The following is a 25,881-nucleotide window of genomic DNA, read 5'->3' on the forward strand; positions in this document are numbered from 1 at the left end:
GATCTTCAAGGAGTAACAAGTCTCTAGTGGGGATGTGGAGATGCCCTCTTGACTTTCATGCCCTTGCCCTTTTCCTAACTCCCAGCCTTGCTAGAAATTCTGAGATAACAGGCCAATCTTGGTACAGATGTGGTCTTTTACATTTACTGCTGCTATTATTGCCTTATCTGAATGTGATATTGTGAGTTTTACCATTGCCACCCACCTACAGCCTGAGTAACTGGATATCTGACATGAGCAGCCCCTTTCTAGCCATGACACTTCCTTTGCTCTGCTTTTCTTGGGCCTACAGGCTGAGTTTAGCAGAAAATTGATAATCATTTGAGGTGCAGTCTTGTATTCCCACATAGCTGAGGACGACCAGTTTAAGAAGTGTCAATTGCAGCCTCCTGCTAAAGAAAGGCTCCCCCGGGGCTTCAGGAGAACTCTGGCTGCTATGAGACTTGTGATTATTTCCCACACTCTTTCCATTGTCTCCTCCTTGTCCTCCTCCCTGTCAGCGAAGGTGGGTCACTGAACTTTAATTTTATGCAGTTTCATTTTGCTGCCGAGTCAGTGAATTAGAATAATGCTTTAAGAAAAATGAATGAGATAAAGATGACAAAGGAGAGAATGAATGAGGGCAGTTCGACAGAGTGACCCCATTGGAATCGCTGATATGGAACGTGATGTATTCCCTTTGGCGACACTTGTATACCTTGTCATGCCAATAAAGTTCTTAGATTGGAGGTGGTGTTAAAAGAGAGACAGGAGAATGAAAGGTCACAAGATGAAGACGGGAGTGAGGAGGTGCTCTTTAAGCCATGCAGGTGGAAGTAGGGAATTGAATACTTTATCCTCCAATTCCTCCCTTATAGCAAAGTAACTTCTTCAATGTCCCCAAACCATTCAGTTCCAGATACAAATCCTTTCATCCTAACAAAACAAAATAAGCCCCGTCTCCCCCATTATGTGTGTGTAGGGCGCACAGAGACTGGCTATGGACACTATAGTCATAAATAACATAGTAGCGAGCTTTTAAAAGCCACAGGTTAAAGGATGAGGGCTGCCATGACGCATTCAGAGAGGCTGAGATCAGAGGATCATCTAAAAGGGATCAGGAGGAACAATGAATCCTCTTGTTCCAAGTTATATTTATGAGTACTTCATTGCACCTAAAGTTCATATTTTATTGGCTAGGCCATGGGGTTTCCCCATTTGCTCTTCTCTTAAAATAACACCCCTGGCTAAAATTTCCTATAAAACACACAAGTCCTACAGCAGGCAGAACTTGTCAGGCCTGACAACAGCTCATTTAGTTTGCGGGTGGGGTTCATGGGGGCAAGAGTTGGTTTGTATTTTGTATTGTATTTTCAGACTTGATTTCTGTGCAAAAATTTATGTAAAATGAGTACAACAGTATTGGTTTTATGGTCCTGTATTTTGACCAGAGTATTAGAGAGAGATCCTTCAGTAGTCAAACCAAGCCAGTTGTTTCCAACCATTTTGAGCAATTGTGCCAGTATACTAGACTATGCTTATGGTATTATCCACTCTCTGTCTCCTCCTATTTAATGATGTGTGTAGTACCCACAATGATAAGAGTAGAACTTGGAGCGGCCCATCCTCTTTTGCAGATAGGGGCATGCACAACTGATAGACGGCAATGACACAGTGGGGGCCAGCGCAAAGGCACATTACTAAAGTAATGAGTGGCAGCCTAGAAATCTAGTCAGGAAAACCTGAACTATCAATGCTAGTACATGGTATGCATCCATTGTTGGCAACCAACAAACTAGAAAAAAAATTCCTCCAGTTCTCCCTTGTTGAAGGGATATTGAAGGGATACAATATTGAAGGCTGAATCAGACCTTAGCAGTATGACCAATAGTATTTTCATCCATATAAATACCTAATATTTAGGGCTAAATTCTCTGCTGCTGTACCTGATGTCACCTATAATGTCTAATATTTTACCCATTCATGTTTGCAGAGAATTTGGCCCATGAAGACCCTTTACACATAGTTTTTTTTTAAATGAATTAGATTTCTTCACCACTGTATTATGTATTTAAACTACAGTAAAAAGAATAAAATTAAATGAATACCTATTGCAAAGTCCCAATGGCCTACCCAGTTCCTGCACATAAAAACATAAGAATGGCCATACTGGGTCAGAGCAATGGACCATCTAGTCTGGTATTCTTTCCTCCAACAGTGGCCAGTGCCAGATGCTTCAGAGGGAATGAACAGAACAGGGCAGTTATTGAGTGATTCATCCCCTGTTGTCCAGTCCCATCATCTGGCAGTCAGAGGCATAGGAACATCTGGAGCATGGGATTGCATCCCTGGCCATCTTGGCTAATAGACATTGATGAACCTATCCTCCATGAATGTATCTAATTCTTTTTAAACCCAGTCAGACTTTTGGCCTTCACAACATCCCCTGACAATAAGTTCCACAGGTTGACTGTGCATTGAATGAAGAAGCACTTCTTTTTGTTTGTTTTAAACCTGCTGCTATTAATGTAATTGAGTGACCCCCTGGTACTTGTACTATGTGAAAGGGTAAATAACACTTGTTTATTCATTTTCTCCACACCAGTCATGATTTTATAAACCTCTGTCATATCCCCCCTTAGTCCTCAATTTTCCAAGCTGAACAGTCCCAGTCTTTTTAATCTCTCCTCATATGGAAGCTGTTCCATACCCTTAATCTTTTTTTGTTGCCCTTCTCTGTACCATTTCCAGTGCTGATATCTTTTTTTAGAACAGAACTGCATGCAGTATTTAAGGTGTGGGCATAGTATGTAACGGTTTTATGATATTTACTGTCTTGATAATGATAATGGCTCTTAACCATTTTTTTATTTGTGAAGGAAACGGTCTTTAATCTGTGAAGTTTTAAAAGGATGGGTGTGCATACATATAGCCATCCATTTTCTTTCTTTCTTTCTTTCTTTCTTTCTTTCTTTCTTTCTTTCTTTCTTATCTATATATAGTACAGTATGGCTGTAACATGTAGGAGCCCTAGTCATGGACCAGGAGCCCATTCTGCTAGGTGCTATACAAACACAGAACAAAAATGTATGTATTCAGTTGTAAAATACTCTTTCTTAAAATTATTTATATACAATTAGATATATGGAAATATTTGTGTGTGTGTGTGTGTCAAAAACACATCTGATAGTCTTCCTGATGTGGACAGAATGGCTAATTAGTAATTTACTAATAGTATAATTTGCCTGGGGAGAAGGTTAAGCTGACTTTTTTATGTTGTGGTGATATTAATTTCTGTGCTAATAATTTGATAAGGGAAGTCAAGGGACACAATGAGAAATCTTTGGCCTGCAGGTTAAGGACAATAAGAAAGAGTTTTTAAAATGTATTAGGAAGAAAAGAATACTGACAGGGTATTGGTCCATTACTAGATGGAAATGGTAGAATTATCAATAATAATGCATAAGAGGCAGAGGTAATTCAGTACATATTTCTGTTCTATATTTGGGGAAAAAACAAATGATGCAGTCTCATCATATGGTGGTAACACTCTTTCCATTCCACTGGTTTCTCTGGATGATGTTAAACAGAAGCTTACAAACGTTAGACATTTTTAAATCAGCAGTTCCAGATAATTTGCATACAAGAGTTTTAAAAGAACTAGCTGAGGAGCTAGCTGGACCATTAATATTGATTTTCAATAAGTCTTGGAGAACTATGGAAGTTCCAGAAGACTGGAACAAAGCTAATGTGTCAAATTAAAAAAAAAAGGATAAAAGGTATGATCTGGGAATTATAGTCCTGTCAGGCTGACATTGATCCTGGGCAAGAAACTGGAGCGGCTGATATAGGATTTGATTAATAATGAAATAAAGGAAGGTAATGTGATAAATGCAATCAACATGAGTTTATGGAAAATTGTCTGACCCTAACTTGATATATTTTTTTTGATGAGATTACAGGTTTGATTGATAAAGGTACTAGTGTTCATGTAATATACTTTGCCTTCTGTAAGGCATTTGATTTGGTGCCACATGACACTTTGATTAAAAAAAACAAATTATATAAAATTAACTAGTCATACATTAAATGGATTAAAAACTGGCTTACTCATTGGTCTGAAAAGGTAACTGTAAAAAGGAAATTGTCATTGAGGGGGTCTGTTTCCAGTCGGGTCCTGCAGGGATGGTTCTTGTCCCTCCGCTATTTGCATCTTTATCAATGACCTGGAAGAAAACATAAAATCATCACTGACACAGAAATTGGTGGAGTGGTAAATAATGATTCAGAGCAATCTGAGACACTTGGTAAACTGGGTGTAAGCAAACAGTATGCATTTTAATATGGCTAAATGTAAATGTATACATCTAGAAACAAAGAATATAGATCATACGTACAGGATGAGGGACTTTGTCCTGCAAAACACCGACTCTGAAAAAGATTTGGCAATTATGGTGGATAATCAGCTGAACATGACCTCTCAGTATGACTTTCTGGTCAAAAGAGCTAATGCAATCCTAGGATGCATAAACAAGGGAATCTTGAATAGGAGGAGAGAGATTATTTTACCTCTGTGTTTGGCACTGTTGTGAACACTGCTGGAATACTGTGTCCAGTTCTGGTGCCCACAATTCAAGAAGGATTTTGATAAATTGGAGAGGGTTCAGAGAAAAGTTCTGAGAATGATTAAAGGATTAGAAAACATGCCTTATAGTGATAGATTGATCTCCTTGTGTCTATTTAGCTTAACAAAGAGAAGGTTAAGGGGTGTCGTGATTACAGTGTATAAGAATCTCGATGGGCAAAAATATTTAATGGGCTCATCTGTCTAGTAGAGAAAGGTATAACACAAACCAATGGCTGAACGTTGATGCTAAACAAATTCAGACTGGAAGTAAGGTGTAATTTTTTAACAGTGAGAGTAATTTATTGTTGGAACAATTTACCAATGGCTGTGGTGGATTGTCCATCACTTTCCATTTTTAAATCAAGACTGGATGTTTTTTTAAAAATTTTGGGGAAGTTCTATGGTGTGTGCTATATAGGAGGTCAGATTCAATGATTACAGTAGTCCCTTCTTGCCTTAGCATCTATGAATAAAACCAAACCACAGGAAGGGAGGTAGTGGTGACTCTACACAGGGCTTTGCTTTAGATCAGGTGGAGAATGGCACCTGGTCACACATCATGTAAGGTGCCACAGGATTCTTTGAACCCACTCTTCAAAGAAGGTATGGAAGGGGGAAAATGGTAGAGATCCTGAGGGTGGATGATGGAACAGCAAGACCAGCGTGCAGCCCACCAACAGCAAATGGTTTTGCTGTGATTTATGATGGAAAATAGCAGGCTCAGGCAATGGCCCTATAATAAGATAGTTTTGGAGCAGCTTCTCCAGAGGTTCTTTAACCCAGGGCATCTCCCAGGTTGCCAGTGAGTATTAGTCCTTCTCTGTCCTAGATGAAATAGATTGCCATTCTGAGGTCTAATTGGTCACCCTCAAGTGAGTCGTACTTGCTGTGTGGAACGTGGAAAGCTATATGGAGGCTGAGCAGCTGGAGAGTCTACCTCAGCCATGGTTGCAGCCCAGACCTAAAGGACAGTCCCTGGGGTGTCCAAGAAACAATTAGGGAGAAAACCAGAGAGATTGTTTCTAAACGAAGATGCCCTGCCTCGGTTTCTCCATCTGTAAAATAAAGATGCTTGTATGGAGCTTACATGCTTTGTGAGCTCTAATACCCTAGGACAAACCTTGCTTTCTCTCCATAAGCACAGAGGGCCAAAGATGTTTCAGAATTGGTCTAAGACTGGTTTCACCCAGTGGTGGAGGCAGAATTTGGGGGACCAACAAGAGGTCTGAGCCCCTGTTTGTCCAGTAGAGGTAGACGTGGTGGATCTGCAACCACATAAATCCCGTGGCTTCTGTCCTCCACGAACCCTATTTTTACTCTGGCTGTGAACTTTGTATAGGATTTAGCTCTTGAGAGCTTTGTAGTCCCTTGCGCTTGTACTGTGCATTCTTCCTGGGGATTTCAGAGTGTCATTGTTCTAAAAGGAGATGTCAGTGGATTGGTGTGAATCATAATCTTCAAGACATATTTATTAAGACAGACAGTCATGTAGATGAAACAAAGAATTATTAAGACTAAAGCAGTAAAACTCAGATTTAAGTTCCAGGGAAGCTGCCTAACTCACTCAGGTATTGTGAGACTTGCCCAGTTATTGACTGTAAGGTATAAAATTGTGCAAACTTACTATGAAATGTCTCTACATAATAAAGATAAAACACAGAAAGCACACAAGTCTCTCTAGTTTAATACACTGGGATTATTATTTTTCCTTTTTAAAAAAGTCCTTAAATTATACTATTTTTTCTCTCATCAGTACTGTGCAGCCTGACCTTTCCAGGCTGCCTATTTGGACCAGGGTTTATCAGATGACCATTTGACCCCTTTGTTAATTGCACTTAATTGCATCCTGTTGTAACATTTTGAAATAAGGATGAGAGAGTTCATGGATCTGCTCCCAGGAGTTGAGGACTAATAACAGCATTTGAGCCTGGTGCTGTGAGAATCTGAGTAACCTCCAATTTAGTTCAGTAGGAGTTGAGCGTTGCTTAGTAGCTTGCAAAATAAATCCTTTAAACTCCTATATTTCACAAGTAGGGTCCCAGTTACTTTGTAAGAAGAGCAGGATCGGCAGTGCTGATAAGGACCTGGAGCTTTCCAAAAGGCCTCAATGCTGCATTGAGGAGCATAGGTCCCTGGTATCAGCAGCAATGAGTGGAGTTTGAAGAAGATAACCTGGGATCTGTGCCTCTGCTCCCATGAGAGAGCTTATTCTGTCTTTCCAGAATTTCCCCCTTTCACTTCTCTAATGCTGCCATCTCTCCTGAGCTGATTGTGAGTCTCATGATGTTTGGTGGTCTTCTTGGAGTCCTGACACTTATGTGAGAATCTCAGCTTTTGTGGTTTTTTGTTTCAATGAAGTTTCTAGTCCTATGGTTGCAAAGAAATATGTGACCCTTAAATGTTCAAAAAGCACAAGGTAAAAAGAACCCAAACTTAATTTTTTTTAAATGCACGATTTTTAAGCCAGTCCCATGATTTGTGTGTGCGAGGATGTCTGTCTAATGAATTTGGAACATTAGGGTTGAAGATACTGCTTCTCCGCCCTCTGGGGGACTGATTTCCATGTCACTGTGTAGCAAGATGGGAGAGGCTCCCAACAAATAGCATTGCTATTGTTTTGTTGTTCAGATCTCATAAGGAAGTTCTCAGAGTGCTTCATGTCTGAAAATAGATGAAGAAAAGAAGCAATAAAATGAAAAACAAGATCCCACGCTGGTGTAAAATAATTCACTTCTATTAACTTCAATTGAGCAATGCTGATTAACACCAGCTGCCCCAAAGATTTTAAGAAGTATGAAAGAATAAATAGAGATAATTAACCTCCTAAGTGTTTTGTGAAGAACTAACTGTGGTTGTGGAGTATTGTAGAAGTAGTCCAGTTACACTGTGTTTGCCATGTATTAGTTGGAATTTACAAATTGTTTGACTCTGGATTGTAAGAACCTAGATGGATCTGGTACCTACTCATGAACCTGGCTCTGAAAAGAAAAGTGTTCTTGAAAGATCTTGAAATAAATACTAAGTTTTAGAGGTAGCACAGGCAAAATCTGCAGGTTAGGTTCCTATGTTCGAATTTACTTATGGAAGATGCTATCCTTCTTTCAAGTTGCTTAGTCATGATCCTGTTTGGTTTTAAAAAACAACCCCAACAAGCTGAATATTGCAGTAGTCTAATCAAAAGGAGATAAAGACATGAATGAGCTTCATGGTATCAGCCAAAAATAAATATAATTGAAATAATAGAATATGATGTGATGACTTAAAGGAAACGCTGCCTGTATTCCGGTGAACTTTGTGATGGATGTTTATTGTAAGACAAGATAGTAAAGTTTATCAGCACAATTCAGTTTTAGGTGGCACATCAGAATATAGCCATTTCCTCTTTTTAATGCCTACAGTGAGTCACTTCAGATATTTCCTACCATAGCTCATTATGTGTGCTTGTGTTCCCTTATAACCAGCAGTCTTCCAGCAATACATTTTTGATTCCCCTTTTACATTCTGGAATCGTGTTTAGTGAGGCTTTATAGCATACACTATCATGTGGCTAGAGAGTACTTTTTCTTATTTTATCATAGAAAATCCAGAGTGTAGCCCATGGTACAGAGTGAACAGACGATAGGGATTTTGTGTTGGTTTTTTATGTTACAATTAAGGCACTGACTTAAATATATGAGAATAATATTTCCCTCCCCCCTCCAACTTAAATTCTGAAACTAAAGACCAGATTTTTCAAATGGATATATACCAAAGGGCATGCCCACTATTGCAGGCTTGATACATATGTGCAGATTCCCTAAAGGGAACATACAATGAGGAGTTGTGCACCTATGCTAGACCAGACTAGTGTGCAAGCATCGGATGATTTGAATACTAGACTCTATAGTACAATTTCCTAAAAGGGAATTTCAAGCTCTGTGTTTACATCACTACTTGCTGCAGGATGTGAAAGAAGCCTGCTTTGTTAACATGGCATGAACATCCCTTTGGACTAGTGGGATATATTATGGCCAGCTCCAACCAAATTGTTCCAGCTTGCCTTCAGGAGAGGAACTTATATTATTAAGAACAGGGAAGCACGGTAGCCCCAAAAGGTAGGGTGCAATCATGGGCTGGGCAACAAGTGGTTCCAAATTACATTTAATAGAAAAATAGGCCTATCATCAGAGATTAGGCCAGTAGTCATTTTTAGTCCTAGGAGAAACAAGAGCATAGTATAAACAGCAGCCAAGAAAAAGGTAGAACCTGCACTGTATTGTAAATGTCAAATTTTCCTCATTGTCTGGCTCTAAAACATACCATTTGAAATAAAAATATGAAGTACCACGTTAGTGCTCAATTTACCAAACACAAGTATCCGTCTCTTAAATTTAAGCTCAGCTAACAGCCAAGCAGCTGGAGTTGTAGCACATAAAATGCATCTTGAGATTGTGTTAATTATTCCAGAGATTAATTATATTGATGTATGACTCTACAATCAACATGACTGTTCTGATTGTCTCGCGCTCCTAGTAATCCAAACAATCAACAGCTACATGCTAGGTTAGGGGTAGGCATCTATTGTGGTGCTGCCCATGGATAAACTTCGCATGAGTTCTTCGCAGGCAGACAAACTGGCATCAGCCGAATGCTCCTACTACTACAGAGGCAGGGAAGAAAATTGGGGGGCTTTCAACATGCTGCTTGACTTGCAGCACCTGGAGCACTTTGGTAGTGGGGAGCATGATGGATCCATAGTCATGCAATCTTCCCCAAATCCAATGCATCTCTTTTTAACCGGTTGATAAATGTAAGGTACTGTACATTGGGAAAGAATTATTCAGTGTTCATGCAGATTGGTGAGTTCTGAATTCACTTTAATTATTCAGGAAAGAGTTCTGGGTTTCATGGTGGACAGTTCAGCAAAGGTGCCCAATGTAAGAAATGTTAGGGTGCATAAGAAACGTTTTCATTGTTCCCATCCTATCGTTTGGCCAGGAATAAATCATGATCCAAACACACACTGAAGCAAATACTTCAGCTCTGATTACTATGACAAGCATGTCCAGTATAAGGATGTTATCAGTAAGGATGAATGTCCTTTTTCACTTTGCAGATTTTTGGTATGCTTTAACTAAACTACTTCCTTGTACTTTTACAATAATCAATAAAATGACACTGTTGCATAAATTGCAGAACTAGAACATGGAAGGCATAAAATATATAGGGTGGTTTAAATCCACTGGTGTAAATCTGTGTAGCTTCACTGATTTCAGTGGAGGTACACATACTTCTAATAGGTCAGGATCTGGCCCAAAATATGTTAAATTATATTGTTTTTGCAAACATCAGTGTATTTACAATGTCTCACTAGAATTACTTTGACACATCAAATATTCTCGTAAACTGATCATCTATAATATGCTTTTTTCTGTTTTCTCGAAATTGTATGTTCTGGATATTTTTAATTTCATTTATTTATTTATTCATTCATTTATGATCATTGTTACAGCTGGCTTGATTTTGTTTAATGTTTAGTCAAAGTTAAAATGCAGCATTCTAAAATGAAATAGTTGGAAGTTCATCATTCAGCACAGTTATTAGTAGTCATAGCATATAGTTGCCTATTCAGTCAATGAGTATTTGAAGGGTTAAATTTTAATTCCTGGTTTTCTTAACCAGAAATTGTTTCCTGCTTTATTTCTTATTTCATGTAAAATGTGATTCACTGATAATTCTGAATTGGTAGTGTGGGTAATGTTAAAACATCAGTAACCCACTAAAAGTAGGTAAATTTAAAGAGCAATACTAAACTGATTCATACCTTAGTAGGGCAAGTTGACCCTGAAGTAAGAAGGTAGAGCTCACAGGGAAGACTCTCAGCTGAATTCAGCAGTGGTCAAATAACTTGCCGTGATTCAGTGGAAGGGGGTATATAGTAAGAGAAGTAACTAACAGGAAGCGAGAAGATAAAATGTGCTTCAGCTTATACACTCCTGAAAGTTGCCTTATGGTCCTACATTTTCCTTCAGCCTTTTCACAAGTTACACTCCATCTTCAAATTCTTTGAATGCTAAATCAGTTATAACGTACACCCATTTTCGGACCAAATTCTGACCAACTTTTCCCCGATGTATAAATTGAGTTACTGTTCAAACTTTGCTGAATCAAAAAGCAAGTGACTTGGATGAGATTGCACTCGGTGTAGGTTAGGGCAGAATTTGGTGCTGAAAGTTTCAAGAATGAGGAAAAAGAAGTGTGTGTGTGTGTGTGTGTATTCCTTCGATTCCTGCATGTACTGTATACTCAGCTCAGGAATCTGGATTTGAAATATAACCTGACACGTTCAATAGCAATAAAAGTTTCAGAGCTTTCATTGTATACAGCTAGTTCTCAAGCAGTTTTTTCCCCCCTGTGGTTCACTAATCTGCAGGCTGCGTTGGCCTGACATCCTGACCTTTAGGCTTGGAAAGAAACCTGGCTATAATTGTTACCTTTCATTGCAACCATTTGGTATGGGAGAAAACTAGAGCTAAATATTAGGAAAAATAATAGATTATTGACAGACCATATCAATATGTACTTGATTTTTCTAAACCATAGCCGTCCGAATAGTTGACTTAACTGAAAAAGCAGAGAAAATAAATATCCTTGCTCACATGGTGTTCGGATGAATTATCTTAGATGCCTTCATTAATAAAGGGCTGTATAGTAAAAACTAGTCTCCTAACAGGACATGAAATAAATGTGGAAAATTTGATTTCCTGATTGAAATGGGAACTCTAATATATTCTGATCTAGACCTACATGATACTTTATTCATCTGAAAGACTTATTTTCCTTAGTGAAATGGTAATGCCAATCCAGTATCTAACGGGCATACTATTTTGAGTGAGGTTATCGCTGTCTAGCATGCTTATGTAATAAATGTTGTCATATCATTTAAAGTAATAGAATGAAATAAAGGGTTCTTATTTGTTTTTCACAAGAAAAATTATTTGATCCAGCTTCTTCCCTCAGTCATGTCACTTTATGGCACATCAGCAGCATAGAACAGTCCTGAAACTGTCTCAGCTGCCTATGGGAGGATTAATTACCCCAGCAAAGCTAGAACTGCCGTTGGTGGCATAGAATCACAGTGACAGATCCCGTGCTAGTCCTACCTCCACCAACTATAAGTGACATGGCTGGGGGAAAGAGAGCATAGCCTCAAACTGCTCTGATTTATGCCAGGGGACTGGACTGATACACAGCTGGCCCAGGATTAGTGAAGTGCGGAGATAGTTGTGCTGTGTGTTACAGCTAAATATCAGGGCTACAGGATTCAGTGGAAGTTTTGTCTCCAAAGGTTCAAGCCTTAAATACAATGGAAACAAGAAATAATGGAAATTACTTTCAGTTCTTTCTGTGGTGGTGGTGGTGGTGGTGGGCGTGGTGGTGATGATGATGATGATGATAGTAATTAATAATACTTAGCTTTTCACAATGCTTTTCACTTCCCAAACCCTGTTCCAGTAGAAACTAGACTCCATATTTTTTTGCTGTTACTTATCCATACTGTTGCATTGGCAAGGTTCAAACTAGCATAGGGAAGATGAAGCACTGTTTTTCCACTTACAATATCAATAACTGAAAACCTTCTAGAATTTAATAATTTTTGGATCAGCTGTAGTGTAATACTTGTTTTGACTTGTAAAGCAAATGCATGTGACTTGGAAGGCATAAATGCAATGAGTACCATATGTTTACAAATTAGCTTTTCACCAAAACAGTTAATGAAGTGAGACTGGTTATTTCTTCAAAATGTATATTTATTTCATGGATATTTTAGCCTATATAAAGTGAATGGAAGATGCTGCTGGTAGAACATACTGGTAGCTTATTTGTGATAAGATCCAGTTATGTCTCTTTGCACTGATGCACGTTGGAGTCTGTGCAGGAGAGGGGCACTGGTAGACACTGTGATGTTGTCCCTTGGAGCTCTTGGAAGTATTGTAGAGAGAGGGAACTTTGGGGAAGGCAAGTCTGGGAGAATATTCTGATGACTTTAACTGCTCAAGCTTTGAGTCTTAAAGGAATTAAAAGGAGAAGGAAATAGATTTTACTACAAACCCTTCTACACTTCACTTTTTCTCACACACCATTTTCTTTTTTTCCTGGTAGCAGAATTGGTGTCGGCCATTTATTAAAGTTGATTATGTCACATGGATGTTTTGAGAGGAATGTCACAAAGACCCAGCTAACCAATAGCTAGGACATTTGCAAATTCATATTTGGCTAACCCATAAAAACCCTTTTGTTCTCAAAAGTAAAAAACCCTGTGGTGTTACAGCAGTTCTTGGCAAAGATTTAAGAGCAAAGTGCTTGGGAGAAATCCTTTAATACTAAGAATTCATGACTTTTACAAGATACTGAATACTGCAGTAAATTATTTACAAAAATTCTATGAATGATAAATAATTAAAACTAATCTATCCTTGTAAGAGGTGAACAAAGTGCAGTTTTGTTGCAGTATGGTTGATTGATTTAACCATAATAGTTCCCTTCCTCTCTAAGGTTCTGATCCAGTCTACTGCAGTGAATTAAAGTCTTTCCATAGACTCCACCACTGCTTTGGATCAGGCTCTAATTCATATATTTCAATAATTCTGAGTAAGTACGAAAGAGATATTATCAAATGACTGGACTTAATAAACATTAGTCAGCTATTTTTTTTTTAATTGAAACCGGAATGATCTGCACAGCATTTTGACAAACAGTTCGTAGAAAATATCTTTTAGTTCAGTTAAGGACAACTGGGCAAATTCTGCTCAGCTGAGCTGGTAAACAAATAACCTCCTTGGATTCAGTGCAATGACTCTGGACTTACATAAATTAGTGTAACTTGCAGCAGAATTTGACCCATCAGATTTCATGTTCTGTAATTTAATAAAAAAGACTATTATATATAAAATCTATTTATATTACCCTTTCAAAACCACATCTGGAGACCTGTAATTAGCTTAAATAAAACCAGGGTGGTAATAACAAATGCAGCACCATTTAAATATCTAGATAGATAGATGGATAGATAGTACTTCAATAAAAGTACTCTTCAAGGACCAAAAGTGCTGCAACGAAAATTTAACTTACTGCAGACTTACACTCTGCTCAAATTAAATTCTCATTGATTTCAGTAGTGGTTTTATCTGAGTAGGGAGTGCAGAATTTGGCTACTAGTGTTCTGTCAAACAGAGTAAAGCTTATAGTATTTAAACTGTTACTGTTATGCTGTTGTTTAAGTTCTCAGTTAAAATATGTTTTTATCACTTTAACAACTAAAGTATTTTTCACTGCAGTTCAATTTTAAGATTCTGTTTAACCAAAAAAAAATTCCTGAATCTTCCAGAAGAGTGTGGGCCTTATCCAAAGGCCACTGAGATTAGTGAAAAGGCTTTGGATTGGGTCCTTCATTTTTAGGGCTTCCAGAGTACAGCAGAGAAACATATATTTTTTTGAATTAAGCCTATTTCTGGCTTGTAAAATTTAGACTCCTTGCTTTCCACACTGTGCAAGCCTGCACAAAGATACACAGCTTGATATTACAGTTTGTGGGTATTAGCTTGGTCTCCTCGTGTGCTTGAAGTGTAGAACATGAATGGTGGTCTGAATATGGCTCATAATTTTTCTTCAATGCATTAAATTAAAATATTTGCATATGGGAAAACAATGGTTTTATCTTTCACCTTGCTCTAGATCAGACCTCTTGTTATTTTGTTGTATATAATGTTATATAAAGTGTAGCCAAAGGAAGTAAGAATAGATTTCTAGTCATTTGAATTTTTGGAGAGAAGAGTAAGACTGCTGTAAATAGCTGTTTGATGTCTGTCTTTTCACAGTAGCACAATAGCTAATTCCTGGGGCCTCTGACCTTTTAGTGTCCTGTAACAGAGTATTTGCATTAATCTGTTGCTTATCTGTCACCTACCACATTTGATATTTCCAGCCTCTGCTTTCAATTATCAGTCATTAGAGGCAGGACTGGGTAACTTCAGGAGAAAACTCCTGGAACCTTTGGCCTGTTTTGTCAGATAACCACAAGTATTTACTGTAGATAAACTATCATTTCATTGTATTCAAGATGTAAACGAATGTAGTTTGTAGTATATCAGCTTACTGTAACCTCTCTCACCTTGAGGTAGTTAAAACTGACTAGTTTACTTTAGTGCTTGTGCAAAGAATTCAAACAGTGAAATTTAGTGAGATTAGGCTAAGTGACCTGTTACAGTCACATGATCTATAAGCCCCATATTTTGCCTGTGCAAGTATATTTAACAGTGAAACAGTGACAATAAGCTAAGTAGTAAAATATCACAGCTTTAATATGGGTTGATCACATTTATAACATGCAACCAGAGTAAAGTCCAGACTACTAACATATATAGGTGGTGCTTTAATTGGGCCAATTTCACAAAGCTAAAAGCAGTTATGAGGCATATCAACTGGGAGGAAGAATTTAATCAGAACATTGTGAATTATAATTAGGAATCATTTTAAGACCACCTTATTAAATGACAAAAACCACAATCCCGCATTCTGTACTGCTTAAGAAACAGATCTGGTTTACAGGGGAACTGAAGGCAGCTCTTAAAAATAATGTATTATATAAAATAAATGGAAGAAAGGGGAAGTTGATAGTAATGAATATAAATCAGAAGTTATCAATTTTCTACAATTCCTAACAGAGGCAAAGGGACATAAAAAATCTATGGCCAGCACAGTTAAGGGCTATAAAAAGCAGGGTTTTTTTTAAAAAAAAGAGGTTTGGGAACAAAAAGAATCCTGACAATGGGCATTGATCCATTATTAGATGTAAATGGTAGAATTATCAATAATAATTCTATTAGAGAAGACAGAAGCATTCAGTCAATATTTATGTTCCATATTTGTGGAAGAAACAGATGATATCATCTAATCATAAGGTGATAGTCTTTCCATTCCTTGAGTATCTATGGAGGATTTTAAATAGAAGCTATGAAAGTTAGACATTGTTAAATCAGCAGGTCCAGACAACTTGCACACAAGAATTCTTAAAGAGCTAACTGAGAAACTAACTGGACAGTTAATGTGGATTGTCAATAAGTCTTGGAGCACTGTGGAAATTCCAGAAGAATGGAACAAACCTAATTTTGTGTCAATTTTTAAAAGAATAAACATTATTATCTGGGTAGTTATAGGCCTGTCATCCTCACATAGAACCTGGGCAAGATAATGAACTAGCTGATATGGGACTTGATTAATAAAAAAACGAGGAGGGTAATGTAATGAATGCAAATCAACATGGGTTTCTGGAAAATAGATCCTTTCAAACTAACTTGATATAAAAGTAACATGGCACATATTAAGTGGATTAAAATCTGGCTAATGGTTAGATCTCAAAATGTAATATGTAAATGGGAAATTGTCATTGAGCAGGTTTGTTTCCAGTGAGGTCCTCCTGTAGAGATTGTTTTTTAACTCCAAGCTATTCAAGATTTTCATCAATGACCTAGTAGAAAACATAATATCATCCCTGTTAGTTTGCAGATGACACACAATTTGGGTGGGGGTGGTAAATAATGAAGAGGACAGGTCACTGATTCAGAGCAATCTGGATCACTTGGTAAACTAGGCGCAAGCAAATTATATTTGTTTTAATATGGCTAAATATAAATGTATACATCTAGGAACAAAGAATGTAGACAATGCTTACAGGATGTGGGACTCTATCCTGGGAAGCAGTCACAAACAGTGACTCTGAAAAATATTTGGGGAGGGGGTTGGCAGATAATCATCTATACATGAGCTCCCATTTTGTCCTGGGATGTATAAAATGGAGAATCTTGAGTAGAGAGCTTATTTTATCTCAATATTTGTGCTGGTGGGACAGCTGCAGAAATACCGTGTCCCGTTCTGGTGCTCAAGAAGGCTGTTGATAAATTTGAGACGGTTGAGAGAAGAGCCATGAGAATGATTAAAAGTTTAGAAAACTAGTGATAGATTGAGTTCTTTGGTCTATTTTGTTAACCAAGAGTAGCTTAAGGGGTGACTTGATTACAGTCTTTAAGTATCTATAAGGGGAACAAATATTTAATAATGGGTTCATCAGTTTGGCAGAGAAAGGTATAACATGAGCCAGTGGCTGGAAGTTCAAGCTAGACAAATTCAGATGGAAATAAGGCATATCTTTTAAACAGTGATAGTAATTAACCATTAAAACATCTTACCAAGGCTTTTAGTGGATTCTCCATCACTGATAATATTTAAATCAAGATTGGATGTCTTTCTAAAAGATCTGCTCAAGGAATTATTTTGGAGAAGTGTAGCCTGTGTTATACAGGAGGTCAGACTAGATAGTTATAAAAACGGGCGTGAGCAGGAATAAAAATGTGACCACTTTTGATGGGGCATTTTCTATGCCCCTGCCACAGCCCATGGGGGGGGGAAGGGCAGAAAAAGCTGTCATCTCCCTAGGGCCAGAGAAGTTCTGTGCCCCTGCTCATTACTGTGGGAGGCATGACCCTGCTTGCCCCCACTTCTGAACACCCCTGGTCGTAATGGTCCCTTCTGGCCTTGGAATCTATGAAGACAAACTGGGATCTTGTCCACAGTATTGCTTGTAAAAATCATCCTATAACAATATGTCTTTAATTTTTATTCAGTAGTTTAAGAAGGCTTGGATTTTACATACTTGTCGCAATTTACCAGCATGAATGAGAAATGTTTTTAAAGCTTGAAAGACACAAACTCTTATATGAAATTAGTTATCCAATTAAATAGCCTGCGTAATATCCCATATTACGCTGTACAAGAAATTGGAAGACTATTAGGAATGGCTTGCTTACCCGTGGCCTCCCTCATGAAAGTTTGGAAAAACTCTTGCATCTTGAAGCGTATCAAGAAGAAAATTGAAGCCTTTGAGATACAGTGCTGACAAAGACTCTCGGGTATCTCCTGGCTGGAAAAGAAGACGAATGCATATGTTAGGAGCAGTTTTGGAGACAAGCAAACCCAGTTGTCAGAAATCAGCAAGTGCAAATTTATGTACTTTGCACATCAGGCATAGCAATGAAAATAACCTTGAGAAAGTTACTGTGGAAGGGATGGTAGTAGGTCATCCTACTAGGGGATGACCAGTGAAGAGATGGATAGATGGTATGAGGTAGATCACTAGGAGGTCAGCTTCTGAGTGTGGAGAGCTAGCAATTGATCAAGAAGGCTTATGAAAATTCTGCTATGATGTCACCAATAGTCCGACATGAAGAATTTAATTTTACTTACTGTATGCTGTCCCTTTGTGATAAAGTTGTTGTTAATGGTGCTTGGTATATTATATTTACTCAGACTTATTCTATACCTATTTAGAGATATATAGTTCAATTATAAACTATCAGGATATCATACTATATATATTTTCCCCCCCAGCGGATCAAATTCTCTGCTAGTGAAAATTGGTGCAGTTCCATCGATATCAATGAACCCAATATTTTTTCTTGAGATCAATGATGATCCATTTTATAAAGCAACTCTTAGATGTGGCTTTTGTCTTTTTTTCTTTTTGTAATTTACTTTAGTATGAATGCATATTGATGGCTGGCAAAAAAACGTTCTTTGCCATCTACTCAGTAATTTCTTGTTAATATCCCCCTGAGCTGGTGGTGAACTGGTGCCCCAATGTAATGTTAAACATGTAAGTTGGAAGTTCTGTTTTTAAGTTGAGACTTGGAACCTAGGTCCTGGCCAATTGTAACAACTTAAGATCTCTTCTGACCTTTTATAACAGCATTTGCTCTGATGTTCTAGTCAAATTCCAGTTTGAGTAATTATATTCCATTTATTTAAGTTCCCCTTCCAATTCAAATGGTTAAGATATATTTCCTCACTTCCTGTTATTAACTGTTGCATAGTATTGCTGTACATTAAATAGCGGTTGTGATCCATCCCTGTGATGGCTGCATTTCAGCTAGTGAATTGGTGTGTGTGTGTGTGTGTGTGTGTGTGCATATGAAAATTGGAGGAGTAAATATTTAAGGTTGCTTAAGTGTTTCCTTTATAAGAACCTGTGTTTCAGAGTCTTATAACTTTCAGAAACTTCCATCTATGAAGCTAAAATCTTTTTGTCATGGGACCAGATCCTGGATGACACCATGGCTTCCTTTGTGCCACTTTAGCACGCAAAAGGACCTGAAAGCTGCCCTGAATGGACAGAAAAGGATTTCCTTGGCAGAAGGGAATCCCTTACTAATATAGAGTTAATGTAGGGGTGTGTGGTTTGTAATACAGATTCTATTGTATTACCTTCTCTACTAAGAAGTTTTATTTCAATGGATTATATGGACTTCCTTAGGAAGAATGTTACTCCCCCACTTCTATGACCTAATCTGACCTCCTTTATGGTTCGTAGATAGCTATTAGTACATCATACTGTTTGTTTTTTTTTAAAAATTCCATCATGTGTCAGTAATGTCTATTTCAAAATTTACTTTAATTGCTAGGCATTCTAGTTCACCGATGTTTGCTTTTAAGGTTCTCATCTTGGTATACTGAAATGTACAGTGTGAAATCCCAACCCCACTGAAGTCAGTGGGAGTTTATCCATCGACTTCAGTAGAGCCAGGATTTCACCTATGGTTTTTATTTTTATTCAATTCTTTATTTGGACAGTCAGTTATTTTTCTGGAATTTACCTCTGTTTTTTTCAACTTGTCTGACTGTAATTTCTGTCCTGTCTAGTAGAAGATCAGGACTAAAGAAATGCACTAGAACAACAGAGTGTGTGTGTGTGTGTGTGTGTGTGTGTTCCATATTGCAGCAGTGCCTTTTCTTTGAAATAATATAAATAGATAAGTAAAATGCGTGTTAGCCCTATTTAATACATTTAATTTTGTTTAATTCAACAGCAAATGCTAAGTATTCATTCAGCAGTTGTGTGTACTTCTAGGAGAGTACTATCAATGCTGTAATATGGTGTGTTGTAAATACTGATCCTATTTGTGTCCGAGTTATGACATGGGGGATACTTACTGTTTCCATACAAATGTTATTAATTTGAATTTACTGCTAAGTAGATAGACATGAAAACCAGACCAGTAATCCTGGGATTTGAAATCCCCATTTGGGGCCTAATTCTGCCACCAGTGAGTAGCACTTACCCACATGAGAACTCCCACTGAACTCCCTCAATAAGTACTAATCAAAGGGTTGCAGAATTGGGCCCTGAATTAATTCTATTTTTAAAATATTTTTAAAATGAAAACTTTTGGCACATTCTGCTCCCAAGTACTCTTCAAATTCTCAGTTATGACATTAATAATTTATAGCAAGATCTTCACTCTATTAAAAAACAAAAACAAACCAAAAGCATCCCTGAACAATTCATTGTGATTGCATGTGCTAACTCATGCTGTACTCCGTCTCAGTAATGAAAGTTTTAATGTGTATTTTTAAAAACTTTTTGTTGAGGCACAGTTACAATAACATGTTAACATACTACATCATACATTACTTATTACTTATTCAGGATCAGGTTAATATTCCAAGAACCTGGCTAAAGATTCTAGCTTGTTGGCTGGGGTGTCCTCCTCCTTTGAGTGTGCTAAAAAAATTGACAAAATTTCTAAATTCTGATGCTCTTTTTAACACTTCTCTTGTGTATGTACTTGGTGTGATTGCTTTTCCATTTCAAGGATAGGCCATATTTTTCTATACTGTAATTCCACTCAAAGGGTCCACTTTTCCAAGAATGTGCAGTACAAAGTCTAGCTGCGAACAATAAAACAGAAATTGATTTGTCGTCGTGTTTAAAATATAGATCCTTTATTGGTGCATTAAGTAAGCCGGTCAGGGGATCTCATTTCTTTAAAAACTGGTCTGATATCAATATATATCTTGCTGTTTAGGAGCTAGTGATGGAGGTAATAAATAGACTGTATCCTGTTTCTCTTCAGTGGCAGCCCATTTATCTTTGGCTGCAGAGTGGCTAGTTTACATGCTTCTGCCTCTTTTCTGTCTTGACTTTCTGTCTAACTTGGAACAAAATTTTGGGATCCTTACAGTCAAAATGTGCATTTGGGCTACCTAACTCCTTGAGTTTGTTTAGAGAGGAGTTTTATGGTTCTTTGTCAGTCAAGAGAAATTTCATCTTCACTGAAGTAAATATACTTTCTTATAGATAATATAGTCTGTGCAGTATGAAGAAGAACAGGAGTACTTGTGGCACCTTAGAGACTAACAAATTTATTAGAGCATAAGCTTTCGTGGACGAAAGCTTATGCTCTAATAAATTTGTTAGTCTCTAAGGTGCCACAAGTACTCCTGTTCTTCTTTTTGCGGATACAGACTAACACGGCTGCTACTCTGAAACCTGTCTGTGCAGTATGTTATACATACTGACAAAGCAAAACTTGTCAACAGATCTGCACACTTAAAGTATTATATATTAATTAAATCCATTTCCAGTTATGTTTTAAAAGACTAAATAATAGGTGCATACTTAGGGCCTGGCATTGAGAGTTGACAGAGGTGCTTTAAATACAGTTCTGAAAATAATTTCAAAGTTTTTGGAAGGACACTCTGAAACTTTTACATCTGTGTCCTTAACTATGCACTGTCAAAATCTAGCTCTATTTTCCTTTCCTTTCCTTTTTTAATGTAGAGTGCTTCAGGGCCAAAACTGTTACTACCTTGGATCAGTGGAATGAAAATAGTAGATCTGAAAGTAAGAGAAGGGGTTGTGTGGGAAAAGAGTGTAGTGGGGCTGAGTGAGACTCAGTTTGTCGGCTCATCCCAGCTGAACTGAAGCTCTGAACCATTTGGATTTCTTCCATCACTAGTAGACACACACTAACTCTTGATGAAACAGATGAATGGATCTGAACTCTTGACTCTGGACTTCCCAAATCTAGTAAGGTACAGAACCCTAATGCAGTTGGGGATCTACCACGGATTACCCCATGGGCATAAAAATGACAGGTGATCTTGTTTTTCATACATGTAAAATCACATTGAGTAATTGTGTGGGCTTCTTCGATGCATCAAAACAAATATTCTGCGAAGATGTCCTCTCATCTACTGGGCCAGAACCTCATCTAGTGTAAATTAGCATAATTCTGGTGATATTAATGGAGTTGTGCTGATTTACCTCAGCTGAAGATTTGGCCCTCTGTTCTTAAAATACTGTGGAATCCTGATTAACTAGTTTTGAGGTTAGATTTTAGCTCCTGGTGGAACTTTGCTGCAAATAAAGAAGCATCAGAAACGATACATAAACAAAAACGTGGCAGAGAATTAATATATATGTGTGGAGGGGACTTCTTATACTAGGAGTGTTGCTTCATTTTGCAGTTTGGGTGCCAGAACCACTTAGCTCTGACTTGTGGTTCTCTTGCTCATACCATTGACAAGAGGACACTTTTATGCCATAAGATGACAGCATGTGTTAATTTATATGATGTAGTTTCTTCTTAAATATGTAGCAATTATGGTGCACTTAACACTGTTCCAAAATTTATTGCCTCAGACAGAAGTAGTCCTCTTTCCCTGTTTTCTTTCCCGATTATTACTTAGTCATGTACACCAAGATCATTTGTGTCTCTCAAATAATTTCTGCTGTACATGTAACTAAACCCAAGTATCAAATCCTTCTGCAACTTTCATTTTGTCCATATTTCTAGTTTCTTTACACCATGACTTCTTTCAGTTTTCTTGATATTCTTTCCACTCTGACTTCTGGAATTTGTAAAAAACCACAGAGGGTTTTTCCTCTTGAACTGAAGACCATTTGGCTTGTGGAGTTTCCTTTAACTGGAAGTATGTCTGGATTTGTGGCTTTATTATTTGCACAGTTTTATATCATCCAGTTTGTTGGGATTTTTTTTAAACATAGTGAATGCACAGTTAATCATTGGATTGATATATACATTTCACTCCTTTTAATTTAATTTAATCTTTTTTCATAGTTGAAAGAGACAAGGACTTTTCTCATCAAAGAAGGCACTACAAAGAGTTTCGATTTGACCTGACTCAAATCCCACATGGAGAAGCAGTGACAGCAGCTGAATTCCGGATTTACAAGGACCGAAGCCACAATCGGTTTGAGAATGAAACAATTAAGATTAGCATATATCAGATCATCAAGGAATACCCAAACAGGTACTATTTTTTTTTAAAAGTCCTCATGTTAGCATTCTCTCAAATGGAGAAGTGATAACTGGACATCTTTCACAAATTCATCTGCATCTGGACATCTGCAAGATATTGTCACCATCAGTTAATTTAACAGGCTGTTAATTCCTGGGAAACAACTGAAATTCAGCTAAAAAAATATCTTGTACAAAATGTCTTCAGTGTTGGCAGAGTTTTTCCAGCCTGATTACCTAATCTGTGCACACATACATATATACACTCTCCATGTTTCTGTGTGCAGATGGGTTAAGTTAACTGTTCTGGATGAGCAAATGTCAGAATCGCATGCCCAATTTAAGTGGCCAATGTTAAAAAATTTACCTTCATTGAAATATGGATACCACAAGCATTTAACTACTATATATTATGCAGTTCAGCTTCATTTATTTTTGTCAAAGCAAGAGCTGTATTGATTTTTTAAAAATGTTATTTATTTTTTAAATACTGCCAAGGACTGATCTGTGTTTCTGTGAGTGAGTTAGGCAGGGTAGTTGTGGCCGTGTCAGTCCGAGGATATTAAAGAGACAAGATGGGTGTGGTAATATCTTTTACTGGACCAGCTTCTGTTGGTGAGAGAGAGAGAGATACACATTTGCTCCACGGGGCTTACTATATGTTAAAGTTTAATGCAAATATAGCATTACAAGTGGACAAAGCAATAATCTTTGATTGGAAGTTTACAGAAACAGATTGTCAAGTATATCCAGCACCTAAATAATCAATCTGATTTTCAGAGGAGCTCAGCGCCCAGAAGTGCTCATTAAAACCTAGCAGCAAGCCCAATCCTGGGTTCTCCCTTTCCTACTACTAACCCTGAAAATAGTACTTCAAAATGATGTAGAGAATCTCCTGCTTAAATATATGGGTCCAAATAGTCAAAAGATCTCAGAACTTGGCTTCCATGGACATTCTTCCTTTTGAGAATCTGGCCACTTCTTTAGGTGCCTACATGGGAACCGCTGGATGTTAAGCTGTTTTGAAAATCTGGCCCTACATGTTTTAGCACAGGGGCAGGCAAACTTTTTGACCTGAGGGCCACATCAGGTTTCGGAAATTTTATGGAGGGCCGGTTAGGGGACGCTGTGCCTCCCCAAACAGCCAGGTGTGGCCTGGCCCCACCATCTATTCAACCCCTCCTGCTTCCTGCCCCCTGATGGCCCCCCCCGGACCCCCTCCCCCCCCCACCCCCCCCAGTTCCCTGATGGTCCCCCTGGGACCTGTGCCCCATCCACCCCCCCCGCTCCCTGTCCCCTGACAGCCCCCAGAACCCCTGCCCCCTACTGCCCCCCGCTGCCCCATCCAACCCTTCCTCTCGTTCCTGACTGCCCCCCCGGTACTCCTGCCCCCATTCAACTCCTGTTCCCTGCCCTCTGACTGCCCTGACTCCTATCCACACCCCCACCCCATGAACACCACCCCAAATTCCCCTGCCCTCTATCCAACCCTCCCTGCCCCCTTACCATGCTGCCTGGAGCACCGGTGGCTGACGGTGCTACAGCTGCGCTCCCGGCTGGAGCCGGGCCACGCCACCGCGCAGCACAGAGCACCTGGTCAGGCCGGGTTCTGCGGCTGCGCTGCCCCAGGAACTTGCAGGTTTGCTGCCCAGAGCATTGCGCCAGCGGCAGGGCAAGCTGAGGCTGCGGGGAAGGGGGAGCAGCGGGGGAGGGGCTGGGGCTAGCCTCCCGGGCCAGGAGCTCAGGGGCTGGGCAGGAGGGTCCCACGGGCCAGATGTGGCCCACGGGCTGTAGTTTGCCCACCTCTGTTTTAGCAGGAGACTTCATACATCATCCAGAAGGGATGTTTTCAGGGTTAGTAGCAGGGAAAGGGAAATGTAAACCCAAAATTGGATTTCATTTTACAAAACGAAGGAATATTGTTAAAATGAGAATCTTATTCAGAATATTACTCACCACAGAAAATGGTCACCAGTAACCAGAATATTGCCTATATAGATCTGCAGAGCAGGAGCGTTGCAAAATAATTCAAAAGAACTGTGACAACAGGTTCTAAAAAGGTACTGTGAGGAGGAGGGGAACCTGAGGTGACACAAATAGATGTCTTTAAATAGATATAAATGAAGGTGTAAATGAAACAGGGTCTTCACTATAAATTCAAAAGACTGATAAAGAAGTCCAAGTCCAAAGTCAGCTCCGCTGCCATTTGCTTGTGATGAGGTCTGAAACCTGCACAGCTTGTTGGATTCCCAGCTGCCAAATAGCAGTGGTTGCCAAGAATGTGTTTATTATTTGTGCTTGGCAAGGAAGTTCTTTGTTTTGGTTTGCAGACCTGATTACAGTTATTCATGGGTCTGTCACCTCTGGGTTGTACTCTACAAGTGGGCTACATGGGAACCATTCAGAAGCTGCAGTTGGCTGCAGCATTCTGCAACTGCTTAGTAAGCAATAGTTACTTGGGGCTATCAGTTAGCTCCTGAGTGAAACCAAACATTAGTTTTGACATTAAAAACCCTAAATGGTTTTGGTCCTGGCCACCTCCCATAGTGGTCCTGAGGTGGCCTGGGACAGATCTGCCCCAGGATTCAGGGGCTTACAAAGGTGACTTTGGGCACCTTTATCCTGCCCAAATCTTGCAAGCAGAGAGCAGCTCAGCTGGCCATTGGGAATCAGGAGCTGCACATCCATTCTGTCCAGGGCTGCCTCTGCTGAGATTCGAAACTGTGGTGGATTTTCTGTTGTGGACAGTTGACCACTAGGGACTGGACTGAAGCCACCAAACACACTATGCTTAGACACACAATAGCCTTTCTCATGGTAAAATCTATCAGTTACAACCAGAGTATGTTGTGGTGGAGACAATTTTTTCCCTGAATTTTGTAACCAGATGTTCACTGTTTTGTTCAATGTTTTCTTTCAGGCTACTTCATCCCCCTTCACGTTTTCATTACGTGATAGGCTATCTTTTGCATAGAAAATAGGAAATTTTTCATTTTGAATCTGAATTTTGAAGCTGCCCATTATTCAGAATGTCTCCATGTTTGCTTTTCATTGGATAAAAGTAGAATATCCACAAAATGTGGTGCATTTTGGGTGAAATGGGCCCAAATTAAGGGTCACATCCTGGCCCCAGTTAAATTA

The 25,881-nt window shown here is 38.7% G+C and overlaps 1 protein-coding gene and 1 long non-coding RNA gene across 8 annotated transcripts in view; one reads left to right on the forward strand and one right to left on the reverse strand.

The window, feature by feature from the left end:
* The window catches only part of BMP5 (bone morphogenetic protein 5), a 73,055-nt gene that overhangs the window by 7,192 nt on the left and 39,982 nt on the right, over positions 1-25,881 (forward strand). For 2 of the 3 annotated variants that reach the window (XM_034766298.1, XM_034766299.1), the window contains one exon: positions 22,561-22,753. In XM_034766298.1, the coding sequence (XP_034622189.1) occupies positions 22,561-22,753 (193 nt within the window). Of the gene's footprint in view, positions 1-2,972; positions 3,067-22,560; positions 22,754-25,881 lie in introns of those variants that run through there. The other variant, XM_034766300.1, reaches the window with a different exon arrangement.
* LOC117875218 overlaps positions 3,699-25,881 on the reverse strand; it is a 40,758-nt gene continuing 18,575 nt past the window's right edge. For 2 of the 5 annotated variants that reach the window (XR_004645221.1, XR_004645219.1), the window contains exons 3-4: positions 17,449-17,561; positions 15,368-16,112 (exon numbers count right to left, since the gene is read on the reverse strand). This is a non-coding gene — a long non-coding RNA (uncharacterized LOC117875218). Of the gene's footprint in view, positions 4,206-5,002; positions 7,268-12,420; positions 12,654-15,367; positions 16,113-17,448; positions 17,562-25,881 lie in introns of those variants that run through there. The other 3 variants (XR_004645220.1, XR_004645222.1, XR_004645223.1) reach the window with 3 other exon arrangements.

This window comes from Trachemys scripta, chromosome 3, assembly GCF_013100865.1.
Source record: "Trachemys scripta elegans isolate TJP31775 chromosome 3, CAS_Tse_1.0, whole genome shotgun sequence".
Taxonomy (NCBI): domain Eukaryota; kingdom Metazoa; phylum Chordata; order Testudines; family Emydidae; genus Trachemys; species Trachemys scripta.